Here is a 24000-nt window from a genome sequence, read left to right as displayed (position 1 = left end):
AGTTTCACCTGCTGGTGGAGCTGTTCCATGATGAGGCTAAGGCCACCAGTCCCACCGGGCAGGCCGCCGGCACCGGAGGCCGGACCCGCCTCAGCATCAAACCTGTGAAGGGCCGTGAAAAGAGCAGCAAGGAGCACAAGAAGACCGTCGGCTGCCAGGTTGGTATTCTGGATGATGCACTTACACGCCTGCGTACAAGTAACTAAGTGCAGCACTTAAGTACTTACGTTATATTTCAGAGAGAAATATTGTACTTTCTTTTACTCCATTCAGATTTATAATAAAGAATATAATTAACAAATGAAATATGATAAGTTATTATAGATTAAGATGAGATGGTAATGATTATACAAAGTTGCATTTTATATATTACAAGTCATATATATACTTATATATATATATATATATATATAAAACTTAGTTTGCAAAATAAATTGATGATGATGCTCTCTTGTAGTTTCGTAACTCTCTGCAAATGCTGATGGAAACTTTGAACGCCACCACGCCGCACTACGTACGCTGCATCAAACCCAATGACTTCAAGCTGGCCTTCTCGTGAGTCTTCCTCTGTTCGTGTTCTCTAAGCCACCGTATTATCTTAGGTGCGATCCGTGGTCGCCGTACTGACTGTGGTTATTTGTTGTCGGTAGGTTTGACCCTAAACGTGCGGTGCAGCAGCTCAGAGCCTGTGGTGTCCTGGAAACCATCCGCATCTCTGCTGCAGGTTTCCCATCCAGGTACTGATGCGTCCCAGCAGCACCGACACGGTTTCCCGTCGACTCTCTTGTGTTTGAAATGTGCTGTGTCCTTAAAGAACGAGGGATCACTGTCTTTATTATCTATCATCAGTTTGATCAAGTGATTAGATCCCGTCTGGCCTCCTGCACTGGGTGTTAATAATCTCCTTTATGCATGTTAGAGAGATATTAATGTTAACACCGTGTGTGTGTGTGTGTGTGTGTGTGTGTGTGTGTGTGTGTCAGATGGACGTACCAGGAGTTCTTCAGCCGTTACAGAGTGCTGATGAAGCAGAAGGACGTGTTACCTGACAAGAAGCTGACCTGCAGAAACGTTCTGGAGAAGCTGGTGGAGGTCAGCCTATCTGAGATTTTACCTTGAAGACGTTATAGTTTGATTTCAAGTGTCTGGGATCTACGTCTTGAATGGATTTCTGTTTAGGTTTGCATTTACGACACACTCGGTGCAACCTCGTCACTCTCTTTCTCCTGATCTCTGCTCCTGTCTTCTTCAGGATCAGGATAAATACCAGTTTGGTAAGACCAAGATCTTCTTCAGGGCCGGTCAGGTCGCCTACCTGGAGAAGTTGAGGGCGGACAAGTTGCGTGTTGCCTGCATTCGCATCCAGAAAACCATCCGCTGCTGGCTGGCGCGCAAGAGTTATCTGCGCAAACGCAGCGCTGCCATCACCATCCAGAGGTTCACCAGAGGATACCAGGCTCGCCGGTGAGTCGCTTACGCCTTTAAAACAGAACGATCGCATGCGAAGACTCCTTTTCACCGATTGTGTCTTTGTTTTGTAAGACAATACTGTAAAATAGGTCCAAGTCCTAAAGTTTATCTTGTCCTCAGTCTGGCCAAGTTCATGCGTCGCACGCAGGCGGCCACCACCATCCAGAAGAACCAGAGGATGGTAGTGGAGAGGAAACGCTACAGGCAGAAGCAGGCTGCCGCTCTGGTCATGCAGACGATCCTCAGAGCTTACATGGCCCGGCAGATGTACCAGGCGGTAAGACACCCTTCACAAAATACATATAATATGAAATAATATATATATTTGACGCTGCGTAACATATTCACATGTGCTCTTATGTCTCTCTCTGCTTCTTCACTGTTTCCGTGTGTGTAGTTACTGCGGGAGCAAAAGGTGGTGATCATTCAGAAGCGCGTCCGTGGCTGGTTGGCTCGGTGCTGGTACAAGCGCTGCCTGGAGTCCATCGTCTACCTGCAGTGCTGCATCCGCAGGATGAGGGCCAGACAAGAGTTGAAGAAGCTGAAGATCGAGGCTCGCTCAGTGGAGCACTTCAAGAAGCTCAACAAAGGCATGGAGAACAAGATCATGCAGCTGCAGAGGAAGATCGACGAGCATGTGAGCTGACCTTTTTCTTTTCGTCCCGTTCTTGTTTTCGTGTCTTCGTGAATTGATCGTTTATGTTTGTGTGTTTGACCTGTTTCTATAATTTGCCCCATGCCTCCAGACCAAGGAGAACCGGTTGGTCAAAGAGAAGCTAGTCGTTCTGGAGACTTCCTACACAACAGAGAGCGAGCGGATGCGTGCTGAGGTGAACCGGCTGCGTGGGGTGGAGGAGGACGCCAAGAACAAAGGCATCCGGGTGACCTCGCTGCTGGAGGAGCTGGAGAAGCTGAAGAAGGAGCTGAGTTCCACACAGAAGGAGAAGAAGACCATCGAGGACTGGGCGAAAACATACAGGCACGAAATGGAGAAGGTAAGATCTGTTTCTTTACTGTGCAGTGTTCACACAGCGGTGTTATAAGTACTCACGTGTGTTTTCATCTTCATATTTGAACCTTTTTTTAGAGATTAATTTGGATTTTAAGTTCAAAATTCAGTTTTTTGTGTATTTACTTAAAGAGATAGTTCCTATTATTAGTTCAAAACACATTTTTATATAAATATCCATATTGGCACCAGAGGAAAACAGTTTTCCCCCAATGTAGGAGCCAAAGCAAACCAGGGGGAAAAGGGCTCATGGTGGGCAGTGTTGCCCTGGGGCAGGTGAGCACAGGAGATAGCGTAGTGTGCTAGTGAGGTAGCCACTGAAGTGTGTGTGTGTGTGTGTGTGTGTGTGTGTGTGTGTGTGTGTGTGTGTGTGTGTGTGTGTGTGTGTGTGTGTGTGTGTGTACTTCTTATTTTCAGTGTTAAGAGTTACAGTAGCGTGTTAGATGATAGATGTGCAAAACGTAGCATCGACTTCATATTCAAGATGCTGAAAGTCCCCTTGCTTTACTCAACATTTAAGGATGATGTGTGTGTGTGTGTGTGTGTGTGTGTGTGTGTGTGTAGATGGTGTCGGAGCTGAAGGAGCAGAACGGCTCGCTGAAGAAGGAGAAGGACGACTTGAACAGGTTGATTCAGGAACAGAGTCAGCAGATGACAGGTGTGAGAACACATTGTCTCCTAAACCGTACAGCAAGTTTCTTCTTCTTGTTCTTCTTTTTTAAAAACCGCTTCTTCTTTATGTTTCGTCCCGTCAGAGAAAATGGCCCGTGCGATAGTACAGGAGACTCAGCAGCTGGAGACGGATCTGAACGAGGAGCGATCTCGTTACCAGAATCTCCTGACGGAGCACCGCCGCCTCGAGGAGAAATACGACGACCTGAAGGAGGCGATGGCTTCCTCGGTGAGAAACACACAGTCAATGCTCACGAGAGGTTAACCTTATTTATGAACATAATTAGTGCACTCAACTTCTCCAAACACATTTATTTGATCCACTACTCAATATGTATGCTTCACCACAACAGCAGGTTTGTAATATTCAACATTTAATATGTTCATCTTCTCTCTCATCTGTAGAACGTCTCCAAGCCGGGCCACAGGAGAACAGACTCCAACCACAGCAGCAACGAGTCCGAGTACACCTACAACTCCGAATACGCCGAATTAGAAGAAGGTTCCCGTGCTGCTGAAGTAAGAACGTTAAGTAAAGACACTTTTAGGTTTCTGACGTTAAAGTGGCCTCTGTGCCTCGCGTGCTCTGTCCTAACGCGTGTTTGTCGTGCAGGATGTGACTCGAGGAATAGACACCTCGCTGACCCTCAAGCTGCAGAAACGTCTCACAGAACTGGAGCAGGAGAAGCAGTCGCTGCGCAACGAGCTGGAAAACAAAGAGGACCAGTTCCAGCGGGCTAGAGCCAGGGTACTCACTGAATATATCATATCTGATTATGTAAAACTTGAACTTATAAGCCTCATTCTGGTGTGTTACCCCATCGTAAAGGATTGTAAGCATGCAGTAAGACTAATACCGCAATATATATATGCGTAAGCACGTAACAACGTCGTACAAATACTTTTTTTTTATATAAGTCTTTTTTTCATGATGTACATCCGTAAATCATAAGTTAATGTGTAGGTTGTTGCACTGGAAGAGAAATCAGGCCATGTTTGTATTCAAACTGAGCCGCATGATGTATTACAGACTGTCACTGTCTCTAACTCCTCTTCATCACCACGTTTCGCTCCTTGTTTCAGGACGACGTAGAGTTTAAAAAGGCTCGCGGAGCAGAGCTGGAGTACGAGTCGTTGAAGGTAAGCTGCCAGAGGAGAGTAACGTAGAAATATCTCTCACTGTGTCCAGACAACTTCTTTTATGACCCGTCATTTCACTCCCCAGCGCCAGGAGCTGGAGTCGGAGAACAAGAAACTGAAACATGACCTGGTGGAGATTAGGCAAAGCCTGCTGGGTAAAGCAGCTACAGGCGCCGGGGCACCGGGCTCTCCAGCTTACAAGGTGGTCTTAGAGCAGCTCAACGCCTCCTGCGAGGAGCTGGAGGTCCGTAAGGAGGAGGTGCTGATCCTGCGCTCCCAGCTGGTCAGCCAGAAGGAAGCCATGCACCACAAGGTAAAGGAACATTTGACTGTTTCTGTTCTCTCGGTGTTAAAGAGGGGAAAGTGCAACCTATTAGTCATAGCAGTCGTCCACAGTTAACATGTAGTGTAGGTGGTTGCATGGTACTGTTCTGTCTGCATCCACCTTCTGACATGTGCATGTTTTGTGTTCACCCATGCCTGCTTCTGTGTTTGTTAGCACAATATCCTAAAAAACAAATCTCCCATGACCTAAAGATTATTACATTTTGCCTCCTAATCTCAGATTTCCAGCATTATTTGTTATAAATAAATAATATTCTCATGTTCTTGTCCATTTTTAAGCTTTTAAACAGTATTAAAAATCTGTTTTTATTTGTGTCTTAATGGCAAAAGAGGACCTGAACATCAATTAATTGATATTTGAACTCAAATCATAATTAAATCACATTATTGTTCACGCTGTTTGTAGCTGTTTCACTGCACCGTCCGTTTGTCTAACTCTCCTGTCTCCACCTTCTCTCCTCCATCCCTCCTCCATCCATGCTTCCCCACAGGATGAGAAGGTACAGTTCAAAAAACTGCATCATGCATGAGTGTTTGAGTGTTTGACACTTTGTTTCACGCTGTGTTTGTAAAACCTCCATAATTAAGAAACTCTGATCCAGGAATCAATTGTAAATGTCATCTCAGTGATGGTACCTCTGTGTGCTCTGTGTGGAATACAGTCTGTGTGCTGGGACGTCTGCGCAGCGCCACAATAACTCTGAATGCTAAAGGTCTATATTACAATTTAGATAAAATGGCAATTAATTGTGCAGCTCTACAAAGAGTTAATATCTGAAGTTTGCCGTAATGTATTGTAAGGCAAACCTAAGACAGAAGCCCCCACATTTCTTCTTGCTAAACTTGCATAAACAAAAACTTTTAACTAAAAAGTTTTTAGAATTCCTAATAACAATTTAAAGTTATACAAAAAACAAAATATAAAAATAAATAAATATAATTAGGCTAGCTGCCTTTTTATTTCTCAGAAAATTGCCAAATTTAAAAATATATTGGACACAAAATAACGCTTTAAAACTGGTATTTTGTGTGATTTTTCAACAAATAATAATAAAAAAGAGCTAATAATAAAACGTTAACCTGCTGTGTAAGATTACTGTCCGTCAGTAGCGATATTTAGGTTCTTTTGTAGGAAAGAAATATATTTCCTCGATACATGAATCGTTTTTTCTAGCAGCTCTACAGATGTTCAGATATTAGTGTCGCTCTCAAGCTGAGAAATGAGCCTCGTCTTCACATGAACCCAACTCAATCATTTCAATCCCAAGTGACCTTAAACCCCTGTTGCTTATCAGCTTATGCTCAGCCCCTCTTGTCTGCCGAGAGATGGGGAGAGAAGCCCCCTCTGTGAAGGGACGTTCCCTTGAGTAGCTGTCACTTGATGAGCTGTCACTGTTGCAGCTCGAGGCTCCAACAGGCTGATGATTGTCAGAGTTAAAGGACGGTCGTAGCCAGCGGTGTGAACTCACATTCATGAAACCTTTGACTCGCTCGTCTTCATTCGTGCACCTGAACTGAATGAATCCCGTTCATGATGCAGCTTTGCTCTTTTAAACGTGCTGTTACTGTTTCTCATTTATCCCTCTTTGTTGATTTCTCTCTAGGAAACCATGACTGAGCCTTCCGTCTATGTCGAGGATGTGTCCAAACTGAAGGACGCCGGTGAACTCAAGCAAGCTTACGTAGGCCTCAAAGACACCAACAGGTACTTCGTTACAGCCAGTACTTCTCCCAGTCTCCAGGTTTTCACATTCTTCACTAGGGGCGTTTACGTCCACCTCCTTTTTTTGACGTGCATTTTCAATTTGAGCGTAAAAAACACAAACAAATTTTGAAATATCCCACGCTTTATGTCAACCCATCGTTTCTATTCCACGGAAAAGACGGTTAAATGCCGGCTGCAGCAGGGAAATCAGCTAAAGGACGACCAAAACCACTTCAGTCTAAGTTAAAAATTTCAGCTACACGTGGAAGCTAAAGAAAGTTATGCTAGCGCTAGCATTGCGCCAGCCATGACCTCTGTTGAAACGGGCGAGGCCGGCCGGTGGGAAGCAGGCTCGGAGGAAATCCTGATCGCCAAAGGCTCTCTAAAGTTGGACTTTCCCACAAGACTTGATGGCATGCTAACAGCAATAGAGGGGATGAGAAAGGAGATACGGGGATGCTCAGAACGAATGGCAGAGGCTGAAGTAAGAATCTCATCTACCGAGGACGACGTGAGCTCCCTGCGAGCTAAAGTGAACACGCTTGAAGCTAAAAACACGAAGCTAGAGGATAAAGTTGAAGACTTGGAGGCAAGATCCAGGTTATCTCATTTGAGAGTGGTGAACTTGCCAGAAGATGCTGAAAGAGGGGATGCTTGTGCTTTCCTCGAAAAATGGATCTCAGACGTGTTGGACGCAAAATCCCCACCAAGAACTTTGATCATGAAGTTCCTAAACTACAGGGACAGGATGGTGGTAACGAAGGCAGCCAGGGCAGAACAACAGATCCTATTTAAAGACCAGCAGGTGAGATGTTATCCTGACTTGGCTGCAGGAGTGCACAAGCGGCAGAAGATGTTTAATAACGTCCGTCAGAAACTACGGAACCGGGGGATTCGGTATGGCATGGCTAGGCTCCTGGTGACCTACAAGGACAAGTCGCACACTTTTGAGAACCCGTCTGCCGTGGAGAACTTCATCGAGCGGATTGCAAAGAGAGGAAGGACAGGCTGAGTAACGTAACCTGTGGCTGCGACCGGCTAATATGTGCTAACTATGTGCAGGTATCAGGACTTATTTTCTTTAGGACTAGAAGTATAGTCGAGCTGAAGCACGTGCTGTATGAATACAGTGACTGTCAGCTATAAGAGGAAGTATCAACATGAGGAGGGGGGGGCTGCTCATTAGGGTGGAGGCATTTGGGAAAGGGGTTATCTTAATTGTACAGGGTACTCGACTAACAGAAACAGCTTTTAAAGCATTTATTAGAGGCCAAATTAGAGGCCAAAAATGAGGCCTTTCAGAAACCCTGCCCCAAAGTACAACAGGAACTGCTGGTACTGAGGTCACAGTATAATGAACTGTCAGCTTCTAAAGCAGTGGCAAGTCTACTAAGACTCAAACTAACTTTTTACGACCAAGGAGAGAAGCCTGGAAAGATATTAGCGTGGTGAATTAAACAATTACAAACTGAAAGATCCATTATGTTAATACAGAACAATAAGGGAGATGATATAGTCCATCCTATAGAAAGAAATGAGGCTTTTAAACATTTCTATGAAAATTTATACGAATCTGACTTTTTCAAACTTTTCAAGAAAAGCTAGACATCGTGAGAAGAGAACGGCCAACAACGATGCTAGCGAGACTATCACAGGGTTTGTCCGCCACTTTGAAATCACTAACTACGAGCGGTACCCCCGGCTCACAGCCTCCGAGAGGCACTGCACATTGTACTGCTGGGGATGCCTGCTATTTACAACTGATCGATTTGGTGTTTGGAGCCACACTGGGTTTGGAAACTTGAGTTGTCCAACCAAGGCAGCAATGAGACACCAAAGCACGGCTGGGCACTTACAAGCTACGGTGCTTTGAAAACCTTTGGGACACCCGAGTGGATCTACAGCTCAACGAACAAGTGCGCAGGGAAACGGAGCTCCACAACGAAAGGGTGAACACAAATAGGGAAATGCGGATTTATTGATTATAAATGCTTCGGAAATATTAATATAACTCTCGATAGGGTCGAATGGCCATATCTTTTTGATGTCCTCGAACGCTTTGGATGTAGTAAAACTACTTTTTGTACATGGGTTAAATTGTTGTACACTGACCCTGTTGCAGAAATACTTACAAATAATACAACCTCGAAACAAATTAAGATCCACAAGGGGTGCCGTCAGGGGTGTCCTCTATCACCACTTTTGTTTATAATGGCAATAGAACATAGCTGTTTGGTCTCATCCAAAGATCTCTGGCACAACTATAGGTCAAACAGACCACCGCTTAGCTTTATATGCTGATGACGTCATAGTGTTTCTCAGGGACTTGGAGAGATCAATCCAAGGGAACGTTCTTCCATTGTGTTTGGGAGTGTACTAAGATGAAGAACGTTTTGGGAGTACCACCTACTGCTGATCTCAATCTCCTAATAACAACATGAAGATGGATAAAAGCTTTTATTCATACTGACTGATGCCAATTCTCTCGAAATTCGGTTCAAATTTGCACCACATTTAAATGGAAACCTGGCTAGTGTTGAATTCAGTCCAATCCCCGACACCATCAGTCTATCTTTTTGTCCAAAGTTTGCGTCTTACCGAGCTCTTGCTCCGTCAATAATATTACAGGATATATGTGCAAGAAATGTGTGTGTGTGTGTGTGTGTTTGTGAACACTGCCCTGTCCTGTGCAGGTCTCCTAGGTTCATGCGCAAGCCGCTGGAAGTCAGTGATCTCCTGAGTAGGCTGAGGTAACCAACGAGACGTGGCCTATGCATCATGGAGCAGAGCATGCACGGCCACGCTGAAGCCAAACCGGGTTGAAATAAATGTTTTTTAGTGAAGCTGAAACGGCTGATGAAAGCTTGGGGTTAGCTTTGCGTGTTTTCTGCCCTAACAGCATGTCGAAGTAGCAGCTCTCGCTCCAGTTTAGGTCTTACTCTAACCGACTGTTTACCCGTCTCTGAATTACAGCAATGTGTGTTTCTGGCTTTGGAGTGGAGTTTTAGGATTCATAGGGCTGCATGGGATCTTTATAGTTCAGCATGAGTCTTTTGAACTGAAGGGACTTTCAGTGTTCCCTCAAGACAAAGACACAAGGATGTGTTCATCAGCTCCGCTCTGTTTTTGGAGACGCTGCAGAACTCGTATATTTACAGTGCAGCGTTTTCAAAATGTGAGGCATGAAAGCATGGCGGGAAAACAAGAGTTACATGTAATGTTCAGTTGTAGTTTAACCTTTATTAACATAGATTTACAACACAACTTCCTCCCGGCAGTGAAGGGTTGGTTGCTGTTGTACGAGGCCTCCTGTCTCAGCTGTGTGGACATAAACCCTGCATGTGTTTGCTCCCTTTTGTTGCTTTTGAACTTCTTTGTTCTGATATAAGTAGAGAAGATTTAGTGCACAGCAGGCTACGCTTGGACTACGCAGGACTCCGCCACTGCTGCAAATGAAGAGGTTTAGAAAGTTATTAATTTCAGATAGATTTACATCACATAGCTTTCTACTGTTAGTGACACGTTGTTAAACCAAATACATTAAGTGCTTCTAAAAGGTTTCACATTCAGTACCCCACACACTCCATGCACACACCTCAGATGAAGAGAAGAAGGCACATTCTTGTTGTTCTGCACTCCTCCCCCCCCCCCCCCCCGTGTTTTGTTACGTGTCGTTCATGTTCCTTTTGTGTTGTGTGTCGGTCAGACTTCCATAAGCTGAATGAGGACAGAGAGCCGTGGCTGGTCAGTCGGGGCTTAAAGGAAACTATCAGGTGTTTTGTTTTTTTGGAGCATGATGCGTTTGCTGCGGGTTTATTTCCTTTCCTCTCTCACGCTTTCTGAACCTTTCAGAGTTTTCTCTGACTTCTATCTTTCAATTTCGATTTCGTCCAACTGGCACATTTTAGAGACGTATACAAAGCCGGCTTGTGATTTGGTTGTTGTGACTTCGCGTCCTCAAGACTAATGTGATTTTAACACAGTGAAACAGTCATATAGGCGCTACTCTAATCCTACTTTGTTTCATGCATACGGCCCCGGGACTCATTAGAGGGGAGACGAAAGTGAATAAGTTTGATGTTGTGTTATAGATATAGCTTATCACGTAGTCTACTTGGATACTATCAATATTTTCAGCCTGACCTCTGACCTCAGAGTTGGCTCGGTTCATCTTAAAGGACCTTCCGTATGTACGACATTCAGAACTTTAATATAGCAACAAGTCAGCAGAAATAAGGAAAATGTTCAGAGAGGCTCGGCTCTGGGCTGCTGGCAATGTCTGCACAGCATGCTGCTGTCCTGCGTCACCACACTGTGGTGGACGCCTCATTCTCACTGTGTTGTGATCTTTCACTCACTAATGCTGATTTCTTCCTCTTGTTATTCCCCATTCTTTCTTCTACCTCACATCCCTTCACCTGCCACTTTCCTCTTCCTTTCCTCTCATCTCTTCATTTCCTATCTCCCCTCCTGCTTTGTTTGACCTTTGGCATACCTCTGTCCTGGTCTCATCCCCCCCCCCCCCCTCACCCTCCAGGTTGCTGGAGCACCAGCTGCAGACTCAGCGGAGAGGTTACGATAACGAGGTGGAGTCGTTGCGCGGCGAGCTGCAGAATGTCAAGGAGGAGAACAACCGTCAGCAGCAGCTCTTGGCACAAAACCTCCAGCTGCCTCCAGAGGCCCGAATCGAAGCCAGTCTGCAACACGAGATCACCCGGCTCACCAACGAGAACCTGGTACGCTGCAACACACACACAGATGCATGTGGAGCAGTGACTAGTGAGTAGTGACTTCCACCTCAGTTTATGTAAAGTGACCATCGCAAAGAGTTTCAGCACACTTGCATGCATGCAGGTCAAAATGTCAATATTTTTAATTTGCATCTTTTTCTTCAACTGAAAATGATATTGTTAAATATTCACAAAGAAAGCGATGTTTGTAGCGGCACCACACTTTGTGGTTTGTGTTTATATTAATATATATATATTATATAATAGAAACGCTAAATGAAATGTAAATGTGTTACTTATTTAACTCCAGTCAATGTGTGATCCAACAAATTCATCATCTTTTCTCACAAAGACTTGAGGGAACATCTCCAACGGTGCTGACGTGGCAGGATTACTGTTTATCACAGTCCTCCATACAGAAGGCTTATGATTTAAAGATTATTATAGATCATATAGATATTCAGGTTCAAGGGAAGTGCTGTGTGTTTCTGCATCTACATCAACAACACACACACACACACACACACACACACACACACACACACACTTGCTTTTCTTTAAACACTAGTGAAAGATCAGAAATCACAAATGCAGTTAAATTGTGTTGAATATGAAAAATTAAAAACTACCAGACGAGTCTGATCTGCAGACACACATAATGTTCTTCATGTTACATAAACACGTTAATAAAGTACACACACACACACACACACACACACACACACACACACACACACACACACACACACACACACTCATTTGCATGGACAATGTCACTTGACAGGAACTCCTGGCTGAGGACCCCACAGCGTCCCGAGAGGCTCGAGTCAACGTTTTACGACGGATGGTTGTATGTAGAGTGTGCATGCGTGTGTGTGTGTGTGTGTGTGTGTGTGTTTGCATGTGTCAGAACTAACTGAGGTTGTGTGCTGAGTGTCGCTCTAACTCTCCACAGCGGTGCCTTCTAACTCACAGCGGAGCAGCTCTTCACTTTTTTCTCGTTCCTAACAGCCACAGAGTCCTGTAACTTCTCTTCCTCTGCAAAAACAATCAGCACCGCAGCGCTCATGTTGATTGAAACCTCCCCTCCCCCCCACCACCACCTTCTGTTTGTGTGTTTGTTTCCAAGACTTTGGCCGATGCAAAGCCAGCAGCTGATTTACAAAAGTGTTCAAGTGTTGTTGTTTTTCTTACCACTGGAGGGCGACAGTGTGTCAGACTCTTGTCCTCACTATTCTCTCATCTGTCTCTTTCTCCTTCGACCTGTTTTAGGATCTAATGGAGCAGCTGGAGAAGCAGGACCGAACCATTCGCAAGCTCAAGAAGCAGCTGAAGGTTTACTCCAAGAGGATCGGAGAGATGGGAGGTACGGGTATATGTGTACGTGTGTGTGTTTCAGTGCTACGGCGCAGGATATTTCCTGGTGCTTATGTCTTGTATGTCTCCCAGCGGGTCAAACCGAGGGACAGACGTCTCCAGGACAGATGGTGGACGAACCCATTCACCCCGTCAACATTCCTCGCAGGGAGAAAGATTTCCAAGGGATGCTGGAGTACAAGAAGGAGGATGAGCTCAAACTGGTCAAGAACCTGATCCTTGGTAGGAGCTCCTTAAAGAATACAAACAGCCATCAAAGAGATTATTTAAGGACTTTTGAAGCTTTGTATGACGCCAGTGTTCATCTCTGTCTCTCCAGAGCTGAAGCCTCGTGGTGTGGCTGTGAATCTGATCCCAGGTCTGCCGGCCTACATCCTGTTCATGTGTCTGAGACATGCAGACTACAACAACGATGACCAGAAGGTCCGCACCCTGCTCACCTCAACCATCAACAGCATTAAGAAGATCCTGAAGGTATGCATGTTGTATAAGTGTGTGTGGCAGTCGTACTCACACAAAGCGGATTACTGACCATTTGTTTCCCTCTTCCTGTCAGAAACGAGGAGACGACTTTGAGACGGTCTCCTTCTGGCTCGCTAACACCTGCCGCTTCTTACACTGTCTGAAACAATACAGCGGAGACGAGGTGATTGCTTTGCTTTTGTCCAGCTCTTCTCTGTCTTCATAGTTTTTAAATCCAAAATGCAACCAGACATCTGCCTTTTAGATCTTGTTGCGTAAAGAACCCAAGCCTGGCCATGTGAGACTAACTAAAGGTTAATGAATGCTGAATTAAAGATCTCCATCTGGGGATTTTAGGAATCGATCTTGGATTATTGAAATGAAGATTGATTTGAATTTCTTTAAGCCGTTCCAGCGGAAAGCAAATGAAAAAGGAAATGTGATTGCTTATGTTGTTACTAGTGATGAAGATTGACAACATCCTTCTCACACACATCACTTCTTTAGATATAAATAGATAACCCTGTATCTTCCTGCGTCCGTGTGTCTCAGGCCTTCATGAAGCACAACACTCAGAGGCAGAACGAACACTCTCTGTCCAACTTCGACCTGGCAGAGTACCGACAGGTGATCAGTGACCTGGCCATCCAGATCTACCAGCAGCTGATCAAATGCATGGAGAACATCCTGCAGCCCATGATCGGTGTGTGCTCCTACAAGCCAATGCTCCCGTAGTATTGTTGGTGTTCGCACTTGAGAACTTACAAAGTGTCTTTGTGTTCCCCCGCAGTCTCCGGCATGCTGGAACACGAGACCATCCAGGGCGTGTCGGGGGTGAAGCCCACAGGTCTCCGTAAGCGGACCTCTAGTATCGCCGACGAGGGCACCTACACCCTGGACTCCATCCTGCGGCAGCTCGGCGCCTTCCACTCCACCATGTGTCAGCACGGCACCGACCCCGAGCTCATCAAGCAGGTGGTGAAGCAGCAGTTCTACATCATCGGAGCCGTCACCCTCAACAACCTGCTGCTACGCAAGGACATGTGCTCCTGGAGCAAAGGCATGCAGATCAGGTACGAGATGTGGCTGCTTTGCTTCACAAATTAAAAAACACATTGTTCCTCTTACCTGTAGTGCATCAATCGATTGTTTTGGTGCGAGTTGCAGAGCGTTCTCTCCCATGGAACTAGAACTCGGCTTGTGGTGCGCCAAAAAAAAAAATACATTTGAAAAACTCAACATTAATTTCGCTTCCCAGAAATCATGACCCGGTTATTCAAGAAAGTCCACAGACCTTGTAGCAGTTTCATGGAGGAACTATTTTCTTTCCACCGTATCACCGCACAAAAGGAAGTGTGCAGCTACTCATGGAGAAGAGGCTCGTTGCTCTTTGTGTGGCGTAGTTCGGTAGAAAGAAAGTAGTTCCTACATGAAACGGCTCACCACAAGGTTCGGACCCCATGTTTTCAGAACAATAAAACATGCATGTCTTCTATAAATACACCGGGGGCTGTCGAGCTCAAGAGGATAACTTATGATGTGTGTGTGTGTGTGTGTGTGTGTGTGTGTGTAGATACAATGTGAGCCAGCTGGAGGAGTGGCTCAGAGACAAAGGCCTGATGACATGCGGCGCCAAAGAGACCCTGGAGCCTCTGATCCAGGCCGCTCAGCTGCTGCAGGTGAAGAAAAAGACTGACGAGGACGCCGAGGCCATCTGCTCCATGTGCCTGGCCCTCACCACCGCTCAGGTAAACTCCTCTATCACACCTCATTCAAAGAAACCAGACAGCTTTAAACCATTTGTTCTCGAGCTAAAAGCTAAGAAAGCTCAGCTGCTGTGTTTATAACCTCTCTGTGTTTTGTCTCTTTCAGATTGTGAAGGTCCTGAACCTCTACACTCCAGTCAACGAGTTTGAGGAGAGAGTATCGGTGTCATTCATACGAACCATACAGGTGATTTACTCATACAGATCAATGCAACACTACACACGGGCCTCCTTTTGTATTTACCTCCTGGAGTAATCTTAAGAAAAGGTTACACCTTCCAAACTATATGCATATTGATCATTTCCATCTCGTGTCTTCTCTTCTCTTTCCATTCAGACTCGCTTGCGAGACCGCTGCGAGAGTCCCCAGTTGTTGATGGACACGAAGATGATTTACCCGGTCACCTTCCCGTTCAGCCCCTCCTCCCTCGCCCTGGAAACCATCCAGATCCCCAGCTCGCTCAACCTGGCGTTCCTCACCCGTGTCTAAACCGACGGCCCCACAGGACGGCGGAGACTTTGATGTCGTGGCCACAGTTGGAATTTCAATGTTTTAACACAATTTTGAGCAAATTATGTCAAAAAAAAAAAAAGAAACTGAGAAGCTTCTAATTGAAAACAAGGTTTCCAGTTCTCTTCAGATGTCCCTGGTGTGAGCCTGGATACTGACGCACTCAGACGCCACCACATGCATCTGTACAATACTTACATCCTCTGAATACACATGCACGCCCACACTCAACATCTTTCTCACAAAAACGCACAGACACACACACACACACACACACGGTCGGCGCAGCGGGTTTAAATATCATCCGTCCACTGCTTGTAAAAACGCCTGCTTCTTAGAGAAGCCACAGGGTTAGATCAATGCCTCCAGTGCTCGCTCTCCATCGACACCTGGGTCCGTCTCTGGCCCGACCGCTGGTCCACCTCAGCGCCCTCCTCCGTGTTACTAGCTGTTAAGATCGTACCGACACGCGAAGGAGGTGTCGAGGCCTCACAAAGAGGAATAAGTTGTAGTCGAGCTCGGTGTGTCGGGTCTCTATTTAATAGGCAAAGTGAATTTTGAGTCCCAATACGACGCCAGCTGAGCGATCACCGTGCTGAAGTTCGCTCCCCCCCCCCCCCCCCGTGTTGAGGTAACTTTACTCTATGTTGTCATTTTACTCTCTGAACACAGTCAAGCCAAGACAGAAGTCGTATGTCTGTACTATATTATTTATACATATATAAATATAAATAATATATATCATGTATTCTATTTATTGCATTTACCGTCGTCGTCGTCCCCCCCCCCCCCCCCCCCCCCCCCCCCCTTTCTTTCTTTAGATTAGAAGCTTTCTCTTTACAAATAAAAGCGTGTCCACTATATGAAGGACGGGACCATCATTTCCCAAACAGCTTTGTCAGGACAGTTTTAGCTCCATCGCAGGCTTTATGTCAATATCAGGTCAATTATGTCGTACAGTTTGAGTCGTGCCAGCACAGATGGTTATGTGTTACGTCTTAACTTAAAGATGTCGCTTTGCTTTGTTTATTCTGCATTTCTGCCGGATGAAGTGTAGCACGGGTTTTAACTGCGGAGAGATTTAGAAGGTGCGAGGTTTAAGCTCTGACTTTAAGGCTTTAACCTGCTACTATCTATATACTGTTTACAGACAGCTGTGACCAGAGCTGAGCGCCACACACACACACACACACACACACACACACACACGTGCACAACATTACACTCTGCTTACTGCTGTATCACCGGGAGTCCTCTCTCTCTACTTCTCTCTGGTCACAGCTCTGAATCTGTTTTACTATTATCAACATGGAACTATTTATTTCAGTATTGTCTTTTTCTTAAGTATCGAGGTTCTGTACATCGTGAAGCAGCCGTGTGTCACTGAGCAGATAGAATCTGTCCAATCAATGTTTTCTGCTTTATTCCCAAACAAACACTAACTGCAACTTTGGGGGCCGATCCCTCTCCTCTCCTCTCCCCTCCTCTCCCCTCCTCTCCCCTCCTCTCCCATCCCCTCTCCTTTCCTCTCCTCTCCTCTCCTTTCCTCTACTCTCCTCTCATCTCCTCTCCTCTCCTCTCCTCTCCTCTCCTCTCCTCTCCTCTCCTCTCCTCTCCTCTCCTCTCCTCTCCTCTCCTCTCTTCTCTTCTCCTCTCCTCTCCTTTCTCCCTCTCATCTTCTCTCCTCTCCTCTCCCCTCCTCTCCCCTCCTCTCCCATCCCCTCTCCTTTCCTCTCCTCTACTCTCCTCTCCTCTAATCTCCTCTCCTCTCCTCTCCTCTCTCCCTCTCATCTCATCTCCTCTCCTCTCCTCTCCTCTCCTCTCTCCCTCTCATCTCATCTCCTCTCATCTCCTCTCCTCTCCTCTCTTCTCTTCTCCTCTCCTCTCCTTTCTCCCTCTCATCTTCTCTCCTCTCCTTTCCTTTCCTCTCCTCTCCTCTCCTCTCTCTCTCTCCCTCTCCCTCTCCCTCTCCTCTCCCATCCCCTCCTCTCCTCTCCTTTCTCCCTCTCATCTCCTCTCCCATCCCCTCTCCTTTCCTCTCCTCTCCTCTCCTCTCCTCTCTCCCTCTCCTCTCCTCTCCTCTCCTCTCTCCCTCTCCCATCCCTCCTCTCCTCCCTCTCCTCTCCCCTCCCCTCCCCTCTCCTCTCCTACATGTGCATCCTCTGCCTTCCTGTTTAGTAGAACACACAACATGGGCCTTCATTACCAAACACAACAGAAAGAACTGTTTGTCTCCACTTCTCTATTCCACCGCAGGTTTACTGACAGAGATATTTCTGTCTCCCGTCTTTCTTCTTGCTTTCAGAGGCTGAGGGTGATGTTGCACCACACTCATTATTACTCAGTGTGGTATAATAACTGTACATCATGCACTGCTGCTGCCCTCATCTAACCTGCATGGGCTTTACCAGCATTACCAGTGAGCAGCAATGGCCCCGCATGCTATTGTTCTTTTGTTGTTGTTTGTACAGAGAATCTGCCCATGTTGGTACAAAAAGACCTTTGTCACATTGTCCTCGCTGCCTCGTGTTTACCACTCTTGCCCGTATACTTCCTGTTGTGCCATTAGTATTAACAGTTAACCAAATTTGCCTCTTATCCTAAATCTTTGCCCAATGACCTTTTCACAAAGATATTTCACGTTGATAGAATACTTTCTCTTTTTGTTTTAAAGGTGCTTACAAATATGAGTGGTCCCCCAAAACTGGACTATTTTTCTCTTTTATTATTTAATGTTTTGTTGAGTCTAAAACCAACCAAGGAAGCGTAGATGAAAACACCCGAAGGTGCTGTCGCAGGCTCTGCTGAAGCTCCTGCTGAGAAGCAGTAAAGAGAAGTTAGTATGTGAAAGTTGTTTTGTGTTCACTTGTATTTGAGAATAAGTTGAAATCCATATGCTCTCATTGGGACCACATGTTATCAATCTGCCTTTTTGTTATATTGTGAGGTAGGTTAAAGTATGGTTTGTGTAAAAGAGGACACATCTGTGGCGAGGAAGACGGTAACTGGAAGGAATTTATTAACCATATGAATGTTTCAAATTGTTAATGATGATTTTTAGCTGCACATTGTTGGACAAAGCCTTATCTGAATGACTTAAACACATGATCAGCATTGTGGCATTGTTTTTGTTCTGTCTGTTTTTTCACTGTAAAATGAATTATATATTGTTAAATGTGTTTTTCTTTAGACATCAGTCCAAAATGCACTTTTTAGACAGATAATGATAGATGCATAAGGACTGTACAAAAGACTCCCACCACCATTAAGCGTCCTCTGCCACATTCCCTTCACTTTCTTAATTCTTGCTGTTTTATTCAAACTATCAATCAATGCAAGCCACAGGTAAGAAGACACACATGCAGCCGCTCTCTCGCCCTGACGATCCGTGTGGACTGATGTATTGAGAGTGCAGAGTGGGGAGGCTGGCCTAGTTTCAGAGGAGAGTAAAATGTTCATTCGTTGGTTTGTATTGTTGAGCTGCGGCGTCTTGTTCCCCTTGGGCTTCTCTGGAGCTCTCAAACAGAAGTGTCATTCCTTCATTCTGCGTTTCGACATGAAGGAGAGAGTTGGTTGTGCGATACGACGTTGACATTATAAATGACCATTGTTCTTATCAGCACTAGCGTTGATTGTGCCATTTTAAATATTGTTAAAAACATATATCGTCACCTCTGCTGTCGTGGTACTGGTGTGAACACGCCGGTACCAAACGTTTCCTCTCTGACCCGTGTGTACATTTGACAAACTGGACTGTTCGTAGTTTCTGGTAGCTGTGCTTAGTGAATGTGTTCACCGTTAAGAAACTAGGAAACTTGGAATAAATTGTCAAATCTGTAAAAGTAAAATAAAAGAATTCAGCACTGTTTCTTCTTTGTCTCATTGTGTTTTTATATTCTAACAAGGAGGCGATGAAATGTGCAGTAATCTTAATGTATGCTGTTTTTAAATATTACATGTGTACTGGATCAGGCTCGCAGGTAATGCTGCAGAGCAGTCTCAGCTTACACGCTTCAGTAAGAAGCTTACTGTTCCCTCACTGACAATCCTCTTCACTGGACAAACGCTAATCAGTTCTCCAGAGACACATACCTGCTGTACAGAGGAGGAAACACATTCTCTAGTAAAGTAAGATTTTATCGTTGATATGGCTGCTATATGTGGGAAAAATGTTTTGCAAATTGATGTTTTGTTTTTACATTTGGGTTCTCGTAGGTAGGAAGTGTAGAGTTTGTGATGAAACAGCCTGAGCGGCGTTTGACAGCGGTACATATTTCCAGTTTCTGCTAAAGTATGTTTTGTAAATGTAAATGACGATGAATGATTATTACCCTGAACAGCAGCCTAAGTGTCCAGTTATGATTAGAATTGCAACCATTAGGCGACTAATCAATTAGTCAATTAACAGAAAAGTAATTGCCATCAATAATGTTTCATGCACAAATAGCAGAAAATGTTTTTTTCAGAATCCATTATGGAGATTTCCTGCTTTTCTGTTTTATATTATATTAAACTAAATATCTTTGGGATGTTGGACTGACCAGACATTTAAAGACCCAGTTTTCACTATTTTCTGACCTTTTATAGACCAAACTGTTAATTAATGGAGAAAAGATTCCTCGATAATAAAAGTAATCGTTAGTTGCAGCTCTACTTGAGTTGAGTTTGGAGAGTTGACAGTCGAGTCATCTGTGACGCGTGTGTGGCAGCACACAGTCCTGCTAATACAACTCGCATTATTTTTATATTTGTATTCTATATTCTGTACGCTTTGTAATACCAGAATTAAATGTTAGGACCATGTAAAGATAATGAACTTTAATCTCTAAATGAGTTTACAGTTTTCTGAATATGTACATGTTTGCATATATGATAAGTGTTGATGTATTTATATTGGGAAAACGACAATTATAAAACAAAATACAGCTTCAGATAATGGTTCAGTGCAGAAGTGATGAAATGAGGATTTGTGATGTTAAAGGTGATATTCAGTGCGTTACACTCTGAGTGTGGCAGTCTGCAGTTCCCAGAATAGCTGTGCTGCACTCCTTTCCACTGGAGCTCTGAGAAGGATCAGGCGGGAGTAGATTACCAACTACTTATCTCACACACACACACACACACACACACACACACACTAAGTGGTCACAATACGGTACAGAAATCAAAAGAGCTTCAATAAACCAAAAATATCTCCAACCTGTGGTCTGGCTGACTGACTGAATGTTTATGTTTGAGTGTGTGTGTTTTCCACAGGGTGTGTGTGTGGTGATCAGCTGCAGCCATGTGTGACCAGACGTTCGTGGCGGCCACTTTTGGCCCCTGCGAGAGCTGCGGGAAAGCCAGTCCTCTTATGAACATCTACATAAAGACCGAGGCCATCAACTTCTGCTCCTTCTGTGTGGAACTGGTATGTTTTCCTTTCTGTTTCTCATCAGCTGCAAACTACAAACTGTGGCCATGTTTGTAGTTTGCAGCATCTGAAAGCTTCTTTGTTTACGTTTAGTGTGAGTGGAGGTCTAACAAGATATGTATCTACTGAAAAGTGGAAAAAGAGAGAATCAGTCCCTACAAACTCAGGTGTCTGCTACTCTTGTGTTTTGTAAGTTGCTTTGGAGAAAAGCGTCAGCTAAAGGAAATGTAATGTTTGTCTATGAACATATGTTATATATATTATATGATGATAACATCAATCTGTGAGGCAGCTGTGAAGCTTCTACATATGAAGGCTCTCATGAGGATCACACTAACACTTTGTGCAACATCTGCTTACACACACCACTCAGCAGCACCTTTTAATGTGCAACTGTAGTAATGTAGCTTATACACACACACACACACACACACACACACACACACACATACACATACACATACACACACATGCGTGATTGAAGCATTTAAGCGTGTCTGATAAAAATAATAGTAAAGTATAATAAAAATAAAATAAAACAATCATTTTGATTAAAATCATGAAATAACACTTAAGCTAAATGAGCCAATCAAATTTAAATATGCAAACATTTGTTGGGGGGGGGGATTATTTGGGTTTATGTCTATTCATGGTTTTAAATGTTGTAATTGAACAGTAATTGTATTTGACGCTCAAGATCAGAACAAGTTAAACATTGTAGAGCTTGTAGCTGCCCCTGTGTCAGCGTTTTTAAATGCCTGTGGTGCCTGTTAAGTGATTTTGAATGTGGAGGATGGAGGGAGGGAGGGAGGAGGGGGGGGGGGCAGATTGAAGCGGAGCACGAAAAGTGAGAGTGACACGCGCGGCTGGCGCAGCATCACTCTCGGCGCGCTCGAGGACAATCTTTTTTCTCCAGTGTCTCTCTGAGTGTTCATGCTGTTGTTGTTTTCCTCTCCAAGATGACTTGTCAGGTGCTCCAAGGAGGGGAAAGCGTGGCGTCACTGAAGAGGGAGAGCGACAATCTGAAGAAGAAGCTCGAGGAGGAGCGGGGGAAGCTGAACGACATAGAGCGTAAGTAACAACCATTACGCATGTGGCAGCTCCTTACCCCGTGTTATATATATATATATATTTATATTTATACACTATATGTTTACTGTGAAGGGAAGTTTTCACTTCTTGTGTCTGTTTAGTGATGAGGAGGACATTGTGCATAATATCTTCTGCCTCCAGTCAGTGCTCGGGTGTATAACTAAATGCATTTACTCAACTGTAACTGCTGCAGTGCAATGATGAGGGAGGCTACTTGTAGTAATAATAATAATATACTTATTTATATTGCACCTTTCAGACAAGAAATGCTTTACAATAAGAGAAAAATAGACAAAGAATAAGATAAGAAAATAAGATGAGATACATAGAATGCATAACTAAATAAAACTCGCTGAATAGAAAGTATATTAATATTTATACTTTCACATATACATCAATACAAACTGCAGCAGCATCAAAGCGTCTCTATTCTCTTTGAGCATTTCCATTTTTGCAGTTACTAGTTACTTTGCAGAATACATTACAAATAGGATGAATTGATGGTATATAAAAAAGTTAAAATGAGTTCCAACTTGACTAGCTAGAAAGATTAAATGCTGCTTACATGTATAAGCATCTCCAATAATAATAATAATAATAATAATAGTGATAGACAGGCAACATTCTGCTGCATGTTACAATATATATTTCTGTTCTTTTACTTAAGCAAGACTTTTGAATGACGCTCTTTTACCTCAGTGCACCAGGTGGCTGAGAAGAGTGAGGTGTTGGGAGCTTTCGCCATAAAGACCAGACGCTTGCTGAAGGGTCACGGGAACAAGGTGCTGTGTATGGACTGGTGTAAAGACAAACGTCGTCTAGTCAGCTCTTCACAGGTAAACACCGGCACACCTGCACACACAGATGTATTATCTAATACAGGACGATCATTGTCTGCTATAACCCAATAGTATATGGGCTTTATTTAATGTTACGTAATTTTCTTTTCTTATCTAGGATGGCAAAGTAATTGTCTGGGATGCATTCACTCTTAACAAGGTAAGTAGAGGTCTGTGTGCAGCGTGTGTGCGAATGTTTGAATGCTTGAATGATTTAATGATGCTATCGCCATCCTTTGTTATCATTTTACCTTCATGTCTAAGGAAATACTTTCTCCACCAGTTTGATATGTAATAGATGATAACATATGTGATAAAGGATACTACATTACCCATGATGCTTAGCAAACATGGAGAAGAATTCAGATGTGGGATATGTTCTATAATCCAACAATAAAGTAATTCAACAAGTTCTACAAACTGTCATTTTTACCGAGTATTTTCTGTGTGGACAACAGATGTTTGGGCTCAAATGTCAGTCATCATAAATCCAAAGGTTGAGATGAATAGAACGAAATGTGTCTCTTCACCATAAGTGCTGGTGTTAAGAGGGTGGAGGGTCCTCCTGCTGTCATACTCCTCTGAGAGAGAGAGAGAGAGAGAGAGAGAGAGAGAGAGAGAGAGAGAGAGAGAGAGAGAGAGAGAGAGAGAGAGAGAGAGAGAGAGAGAGAGAGAGAGAGAGAGAGAGAGAGAGAGAGAGAAATAACATGGAAATATGCGTTTAAAGATTATCTCTCCATCTGTCCCCTGCTGTGCGTGTGCCTGAGTGCACTTTAATAGCAGCCAGGATTCAGCCTGGTTTGACCATCATGTCACTTCATGGAGTAGACACAACCACACTAAACATAATCCCTATTAATGCAGGTTTACTGAAGTGTGTGTGTGTGTGTGTGTGTGTGTGTGTGTGTGTGTGTGTGTGTGTGTGTGTGTGTGTGTGTGTGTTACAGGAACATGGGGTAACCCTGCCGTGTACATGGGTCATGGCGTGTGCTTATGCTCCCTCAGGTTGTGCTGTGGCATGTGGGTGAGTACTGAGAACTTCTGCTACTCTTTCCAATAATCAAACATCAACAACACAACTGTTAAGTGAAAATATACATTTGGAATAGTTTTAAATAAGAAGTTATTACTTTTATGAAAGAGGAATGATATACTTATTGTGCTCAAGTGTAACTTTGCAATGACGCTGGTTGCTCTTTTTCAATAACTTCACACTCATGTAACAACTTTATAATAGAACATCACATTGCTCCTTTAATTGTCTGTTAATGTGAATGTAGGCTCAGTGGGTAATAATCCTCTAATATTTAATATTAAATAGTGAGCGAGCCTTCATTCAACCTCTGATGTTTTTCTCTCCTTCAAAAGCGGATTGGACAACAAGTGCTCAGTGTTCCCGCTGTCACTGGACAAAAACGAGAACTTGAATGCAAAGAAGAAGTCTGTTGCCATGCACACCAACTATGTTT

General features: G+C 44.1%; 2 protein-coding genes across 9 annotated transcripts in view; both read left to right on the top strand.

Moving 5' to 3' along the window:
- Positions 1 to 15322, top strand: part of myo5aa (myosin VAa) — a 44513-nt gene extending 29191 nt beyond the window's left edge. For 3 of the 8 annotated variants that reach the window (XM_029461471.1, XM_029461470.1, XM_029461463.1), the window contains 27 exons: positions 3 to 158; positions 458 to 555; positions 651 to 737; positions 984 to 1092; positions 1253 to 1464; positions 1591 to 1747; positions 1868 to 2107; positions 2217 to 2465; positions 3044 to 3137; positions 3235 to 3380; positions 3557 to 3670; positions 3765 to 3899; positions 4235 to 4291; positions 4377 to 4604; positions 5128 to 5136; positions 6241 to 6341; positions 10879 to 11077; positions 11856 to 11921; positions 12344 to 12437; positions 12521 to 12670; positions 12768 to 12922; positions 13005 to 13094; positions 13463 to 13613; positions 13701 to 13983; positions 14484 to 14658; positions 14783 to 14863; positions 15014 to 15322. In XM_029461471.1, coding sequence (XP_029317331.1) covers positions 3 to 158; positions 458 to 555; positions 651 to 737; positions 984 to 1092; positions 1253 to 1464; positions 1591 to 1747; positions 1868 to 2107; positions 2217 to 2465; positions 3044 to 3137; positions 3235 to 3380; positions 3557 to 3670; positions 3765 to 3899; positions 4235 to 4291; positions 4377 to 4604; positions 5128 to 5136; positions 6241 to 6341; positions 10879 to 11077; positions 11856 to 11921; positions 12344 to 12437; positions 12521 to 12670; positions 12768 to 12922; positions 13005 to 13094; positions 13463 to 13613; positions 13701 to 13983; positions 14484 to 14658; positions 14783 to 14863; positions 15014 to 15166 — 3789 coding nt within the window. In that variant the 3' untranslated portion in view covers positions 15167 to 15322. The remainder of the gene's footprint in view (positions 1 to 2; positions 159 to 457; positions 556 to 650; positions 738 to 983; positions 1093 to 1252; positions 1465 to 1590; positions 1748 to 1867; positions 2108 to 2216; positions 2466 to 3043; positions 3138 to 3234; positions 3381 to 3556; positions 3671 to 3764; positions 3900 to 4234; positions 4292 to 4376; positions 4605 to 5127; positions 5137 to 6240; positions 6342 to 10878; positions 11078 to 11855; positions 11922 to 12343; positions 12438 to 12520; positions 12671 to 12767; positions 12923 to 13004; positions 13095 to 13462; positions 13614 to 13700; positions 13984 to 14483; positions 14659 to 14782; positions 14864 to 15013) is intronic. The other 5 variants (XM_029461476.1, XM_029461475.1, XM_029461474.1 and 2 more) reach the window with 2 other exon arrangements.
- Positions 15323 to 20471: 5149 nt separating this feature from the next.
- gnb5b (guanine nucleotide binding protein (G protein), beta 5b) overlaps positions 20472 to 24000 on the top strand; it is a 10599-nt gene continuing 7070 nt past the window's right edge. The window contains exons 1-6 of the mRNA XM_029462074.1: positions 20472 to 20597; positions 21560 to 21671; positions 22392 to 22528; positions 22650 to 22691; positions 23479 to 23555; positions 23900 to 24000. The exon at positions 23900 to 24000 is cut by the window's right edge and continues 32 nt beyond it. Coding sequence (XP_029317934.1) covers positions 20472 to 20597; positions 21560 to 21671; positions 22392 to 22528; positions 22650 to 22691; positions 23479 to 23555; positions 23900 to 24000 — 595 coding nt within the window. The remainder of the gene's footprint in view (positions 20598 to 21559; positions 21672 to 22391; positions 22529 to 22649; positions 22692 to 23478; positions 23556 to 23899) is intronic.

Source organism: Cottoperca gobio, chromosome 3 (assembly GCF_900634415.1).
Source record: "Cottoperca gobio chromosome 3, fCotGob3.1, whole genome shotgun sequence".
NCBI lineage: Eukaryota > Metazoa > Chordata > Actinopteri > Perciformes > Bovichtidae > Cottoperca > Cottoperca gobio.
The sequence above is the reverse complement of the archived record's forward strand: the minus strand, read 5'-3'. Positions and strand labels throughout refer to the sequence as shown.